Source organism: Monopterus albus, unplaced genomic scaffold (assembly GCF_001952655.1).
Source record: "Monopterus albus unplaced genomic scaffold, M_albus_1.0 scaffold57.1, whole genome shotgun sequence".
Classification (NCBI taxonomy): Eukaryota; Metazoa; Chordata; class Actinopteri; order Synbranchiformes; family Synbranchidae; genus Monopterus; species Monopterus albus.
This window is the reverse complement of record NW_018127937.1, coordinates 352,360-358,691: the sequence shown is the minus strand read 5'-3', so window position 1 is coordinate 358,691 and position 6,332 is coordinate 352,360. Positions and strand designations below refer to the sequence as shown.

At 42.9% G+C, this 6,332-nt stretch overlaps 1 protein-coding gene across 1 annotated transcript in view; it reads left to right on the top strand.

Moving 5' to 3' along the window:
* The window catches only part of LOC109961652 (uncharacterized), a gene marked incomplete at its 3' end in the record, with an annotated part of 68,347 nt that overhangs the window by 39,907 nt on the left and 22,108 nt on the right, over positions 1 to 6,332 (top strand). Inside the window, exons 4-5 of the mRNA XM_020602659.1 lie at positions 4,549 to 4,770; positions 5,609 to 5,806. Coding sequence (XP_020458315.1) covers positions 4,735 to 4,770; positions 5,609 to 5,806 — 234 coding nt within the window. The remainder of the gene's footprint in view (positions 1 to 4,548; positions 4,771 to 5,608; positions 5,807 to 6,332) is intronic.

The window sequence follows — 6,332 nt, the reverse complement described above, 5'->3', positions numbered from 1 at the left end:
AAAACTTGTTGCATCATTCCCAAAAAGACTCATGGCTGTATTAGCTCAAAAGGGTGCTTCTACTAAATACTGAGCAAAGGGTCTGAATACTTATGACCATGTGATATTTCAGTTTTTCTTTTTTAATAAATCTGCAAAAATGTCAAATTCTGTGTTTTTCTGTCAATATGGGGTGCTGTGTGTACATTAATGAGGAAACAAATGAACTTAAATGATTTTAGCATATGGCTGCAATATAACAAAGAGTGAAAAATTTAAGGGGGTCTGAATACTTTCCGTACCCACTGTAGTTCAGCAGTTTAACCACCAGGCTGTTTTTCCCCTTATTTCATTTCCAAATAGTACTGTCTTTGTGCCGAGGCTACAGTAAAGTGGTAGCTGAATAGAGGGGGTCACCTTCGATGCTGCTCACATCTGAGCTCCAAATATCAGTTGTGAAGCTCATGGCTTTAACATCTTCTAACTGAGCCACGAACAGTGACGACACTCAGTTGTATAGTTCGAGTACAGCAGTCTCTAAAATGCATTTCCTGGGTAGTAGATTATACCTGGGCTCTACATGCTCCAACAGGCCGTGAAATCCACAAATAGTGCTTGGCCATTAAGTTTGATGAAGCTGAGCAGCGTCTCTGTAATCCCCTTAGCTTTTGGGTTATCTGCTGAAAGTTTATGCATTTTCAGTTCTTGATTAAATTGGTTGTACTGCACTACCCAATCGTACTTCCATCCCTCGGCATGCTGGCTTTACACACTTTACAAGTAGCTGTCTTGCTTTTTGGCATTTCCACTCTAAAATAACTCCAAGCAAACAGCATTTTAGTCAAGCCAACAGCTCATTATTTGCTCACTCGGTTACAGACTGAAGTTCCTGCAGATTTATTTTAAGATGTGGAATGTAATCTGAATTGGTGGCGTGTCTTGTGTTGTGTTAGTTTAGTTTAGTTTACAGCAGGTTCATGGTCCAGCTCAAGCTGCAGACTGGATTATGGATCAGCCCTGTCCGTCCGATATCTGAGTGAATGATGTTAATATCCCACCCGGTACCATCTCTAGTTAAAAGCAGCCAAAGGATTCTGATTGGATTAAGATGTGGCTTTCTTCCTTGTGGATGTTTAGCGACCTACCATGGTCATGATTTTACCTTTTGTATTGAAGTAATATAATTTTAGTTTGGGAGTAACTTGAATTTTGTGTGTCACATTAGCAGTAACTAGAGTTCTACTGCAGTATTTCCTGCACATAGACTTTACTTGGGTGAGCCGCCCAGGTATATTTGGCCCCCCATTTTTATTATAACAGGGCTCCAAATTTATTTAAGGTGCAACAGACTTATTTTCAAAGGTCGCACTGGGTGCGACTGCAAAATAAACAGCTTATGCACAAACGATGCTCTCACTGTAAAAATAATGGGCAGACAAAACAATCTCCCTAAAACTGTCATTGTAACATTTATCTCCAGGTCATCACTCGCCCATCTCACAAAACAGAGATTTCCAGTATATGTGTTGATCCACACCGACCACAGACTAGCATCATCCCATGACCCCTTTTTTACGCTTCAAGTTTATTTTTTTCCTTTGGTCCATTTGAAGTGTAATCACCACAGGCAAATTAGGTTGATCACCTGTTGGCCTGTTTGCTTGCTGGAAATGTTTTACTTGAACTCATTATTTTATATTTGAAATATCACAGCCCTAATTATCATCATCATCATAGTCGCCATCATGTTGACTGTTAGGCTACAGAGCACTACAGTGACTACATAAAAGGAGGTGGAAACTTGCTCAACAAGTGATTTTTTCCCATTTATTGTCTCTCTCTCTCTGAATTTCATTATTAGACTGTAGGGACCGTGGTCTTTTCTTTGAAGGCTTCAGTTTGTTTTCTGAAAACGGCAGAATGATGCGCTTGACATGAGAATACCAAAGAATTTGTGACTGCAACAATTTTCTAGGAGAAGTGGTGCATTATCTGTCGGAAATGCAGGGGTGCCAGTATTTTATGGCCATGACTGTTTGAGGACAAATTGCTCAAAGTGCTGCAGAGTTTTACATTTGATTTTTTTTTCTTCATAGATTCAGAGTTTTTTTGTTGCCTGTGTATATGAAGGCACATGGGAGAAAGGAACTTTAAATTCATTGCTTTGACCTGTGACCTTTGACCTCCTTATAATTGTCAGTTTGCTTTGTTGGTGACCTGGAAATGAGGCCTTTTCTGTTGTGCTCTGAATACGAGCCTGAGCTGAAAGAAACACTGTAGAGCAAAATAACAGTTTTTAAAAAGTGTTTTATCACAGAAGTCTGATGTGTGGGGGATAATGAAGTTTCTATTGAGCAGGGCGTCAGAGTGGTTGGCGTCTGTCTCCCATGGGAACCTCAGTCCTATAGCAGGACTTAACACTCCTTGTGCTTATTTACCATGTGTACATTTTTCACCTGGTGTCCTTGTTGCTGACTGAAACACAGCATGGAAGAAGCAAAACTAATAACATCTTATTTGTCTGAAGGGAAGTTTGAGAGATTTCGGTAGTTCCCATTGTTGTTGACCAACTGTAGATGTTACTCAAATGCATTTCACACTGTATGTTCCAGGGCTGGGCGATGTAGACTAAAAACTATATCACAATATTGAACTGTGTTTTTGTGCTAACGATATGAAAACAACCATTCAACAATATGTTTTTGTCCCCATTGGCCTTTGGTCCTGACAGCTGTGCAAACAAACATTGATCCAACAGGTACAACTTTATCAAACATTAAACTGTACTAGTGAAGTAGACAAAAAAATAAACATTTCTTTTATTCACAAGTTGCTCCTTGTCAGCAGTTTGGCATCATGTCTGTGGACCTGCCTCCGTCACTGTGTTCCAGCGTTTACTTTATGGTCAGTGTGTCTGCAGGTGATAATGTTCTGAACTAAAGAGTTTGTTTACTTGTTGTTGGTCTAACACGTGCCCGTGTTCTTCCTACACAGCTTCTGGCCAGTGGTGGAACACATTCTCTGTGTTTCCACCCTTTGTACTTGCCTCTGACATAGCATGCATGAATGTTTGAGTCACAGTGGATCTCTTCACCATGATACACTGAGGCTGCAGCAGTGACTGTTGCTGACTCACTGTACATGAATAACACAGTTTTAAAAAAGCAAAGGTGTGGCTGAACACAGAAAGTAAAATGCTTCTGCACCTGTTGTACAGGTGGCAGACAGGAGGATACGTGTTAGTGTATCCACTCAGTATTCTGGTCAGTGTGAGACTGGAACTGCTGGTTGTAGTTGTGGACTGCCATATGAAAGGCTGTTTCTGACACAGTTTGTCTTCACAATGTGTTTCATGTATTCTTCTACAAGTCATCAGTTAATTAAAACTCTACACAGTTCTGTAAAAGGCTCTTCATCTTTTTACTGTTACACATTGTTGGTAACTTGTTTGTTCATAATATAGCACATTTTCATACACAAAGGCAATTCAAAGTGATTAGCAAAGTCCACACAAAAAGATGCATTAAAATACAAATTAAAAGTAACATTACATGATGGCACAAAGTAGCAGCATGCACGTGTGCCAGGCTGGGGATTAGTGTTGGGCTTATGCCCAGAAAACCGTGGTCTGAACCAGAATGTGGACTTTCTGAACATTACGTGCCTAGTTATTACACACCTTATCAACACAGAGAGAAGACAAGTTATCATGGAGAGGAATTATACTGGTACATGTCACAGCCCTAGTTTACTGCTGTGTCTGTCTGTTCTGATTTGATCCAGTTTTCAATTTCTGGAGCTTCAGTGTTGTCAGTGCTGTATGAAATACATGTGGCTGTGCTAGCTCTGAGCCAAAGGAAGTTCTGTCTCTGCTGGCGTCAGCTGCTTGGACTCATGATCTGAGATGTCAATCAGTCATGGTGCTTTTCAGCAGAACAGAAGCCCCCCCGCCCTCACCCCCTGCAGCCCAGTGTCATTTGACCTTCTTCTGCTAATATTGTCCTCCGCACTACATTTGGCTGCCAGTTGTTGTGTGAGTCACATTCAGAATATTCAGCTCAACACAGGCTGAAGAACACGGGCTATGTTGCTGGGTGGGCAGGACAACGAATGAATGAATGAATACTTTGTCATTATACGCAAGTACAACAAAATTAGATGTGCCACATCTGATCAGTGCAAATATAAAAACATAAGTTGTCCATTCTCATGACCACATCCGTCTACCATACATCGATAAATAGTTCATAATAGATGTATTAAAATACTGAGTGTAGCAAGCAGCTCCTTCCCCAGAGCCCATGTGATACACATGCTGACCAGGGGTCATCAGGCCTCAGAGTTGCTGCGAGTCTCCGTTTGACATGTCACTGTCTGCACGTCCATCACGCATCTCTGAATCAGCTGCACTGATATTTCAAGATGCGGTTCTGTTAGTGTTTCCCATTTTGGCTAATAAAATGTTCTCAACTCGCTTCACTTCCATCCACCACTGACCATGTCTGTTGCTTGTTTTGCTGGTCAGTTTGGTTTAAAGTAGTGGTAATGAAATTTTATCATCTTAAATAGGAAGACAAGGAAGGAACCTGGACCCACATTCTTGTGAACAGAAAGATGTATGGAGGATAAAACTGCTAAAGTCAGCATATGAGCTCGCTCAGTCTGGACCCAAGCGGCCTGTGCAGTCTGATATTTTTACCTGACCCATCTCTACACCACTGCACCTAGTTACATTTCCTGTTCTCATCGCAGCAGATGGAGCCTCCCTGCCAGTCCTGCAGAGCTTGCCAGGTGTGTCCTCATTGGTTAGCCCAAAATGTTGAACTTGTTTTTGGCTGTGCACTCAGAGAATGAACACATGCTGCACTGTGTGTGAGAGCAGCAGTGCAGCAGTGTGTGACAGATGACAGCAGGCTGTGGTACAGGACATGGCAAGAATAGCAGACGAAACTGCTGTGCTTGGTCATACTGGAAACACTGGTGGCTCTGGTGACCACCATGTCTGCTAATGTCTAATGTTGAGCTTTCATCTGCGGCAGAAGACATGTTCGAGATGTGGATGTTCTTGTGTGACTGCAATGTGATGCAGAGGTGTGGCGCCTTTAACAGTAGCTGATATCCTGTAAACAAAAAAACACACACAGTCTCTGTTGTAACATCATGTGTTGTGCTCATCTTGCCTCTCACACTTGCTTAATCTTATCTCAGTCATGCACTGGGATCAGGGTTTAGGAGTTTTGGGGTTAGAAGACACAGGAGTAACCCAGGGTCTGGACCTAAAGCTGACTACAGTTTTCCATGGGCATCTTAAATGATATTACTTTAAGTGATCTGAAATTATCTGGAATTATCTCATTATCAGACTATGGGAATCCTGCTGATGCTTCATTCTAGCCATCTGAGATTACCTTGTAAGATCAGGTACAGCTCTGGTTTGGAGTGGGTGTAGTCAGTCATCTGATAAGGGCGGGTTTAGTGAGCATTTGAAGTTAAAGGTATAAAACAAGTCATAATTCTTGTATCTTAGTGAAGGGTTAAGTAGTAGCATGAAAGGCTCTAGCTAAACTAGATTAAGAGTGCAGTGAAGCTACAGACTGACATCTAACCCAGGCTTGTTTTTTCCTCTCAGGACTCTGAATCTCTGGACCGGTGCATTCAGAAAGCACTATCTGCCCTCTACCCGCCCTTCCAGGCCACATCCGGGACCGTCCTTTGTCAGGTCCTCCACGTGGTGGAGAGCTGCTTCCGAGGAGACGGACTCCGCTACCTGCTCCACTTCTTGCTGCCTGCAAAGCAGTTCTTACAGAATCTCCAGCAGGATGCCTGTGTGAGTACAAGGCTACCAGTCTGACTGTAGAGAATAGAGGGTGGATACCTGACCTGAGCCCCATGGGACCTGTTGGTACCCGATGGTTTGGGCCAGGTTTGACTTATAAAATGGACTTCATGAATCCATGCTTCTTCTTTAGTCTAATGTAAAGTGCACACTAGAGTCTCAAACTAGAGTACACCACCATCACTGTTTGTGCGGAGGAGCAGGGTGAAGCTACTGTACAGCAGATGCTGAACTGACAGAACACTGTCCTCCTACGCTCTGTGTGTGTCAGGTCTGTGTCAGTGACGGCACAACGCACAAGAGCAAACAAGACACACTGCTCAAGACGATCACAGTGCCTGAGACTCTCCCTGATGAGTCAAACAGACCACCTTCCCTGTTCATGTCTGTTCTTGTCCGTTGAACGCCACGTGTGATTGGCTGATTGTGAGGTTAGGTGACGCTGTGGGATTGTCACTCACCTGGCTGCTGCTGGGCGTCGCCCGCAGACATCAGTCAGACAAAGGCCTCGCTGTTC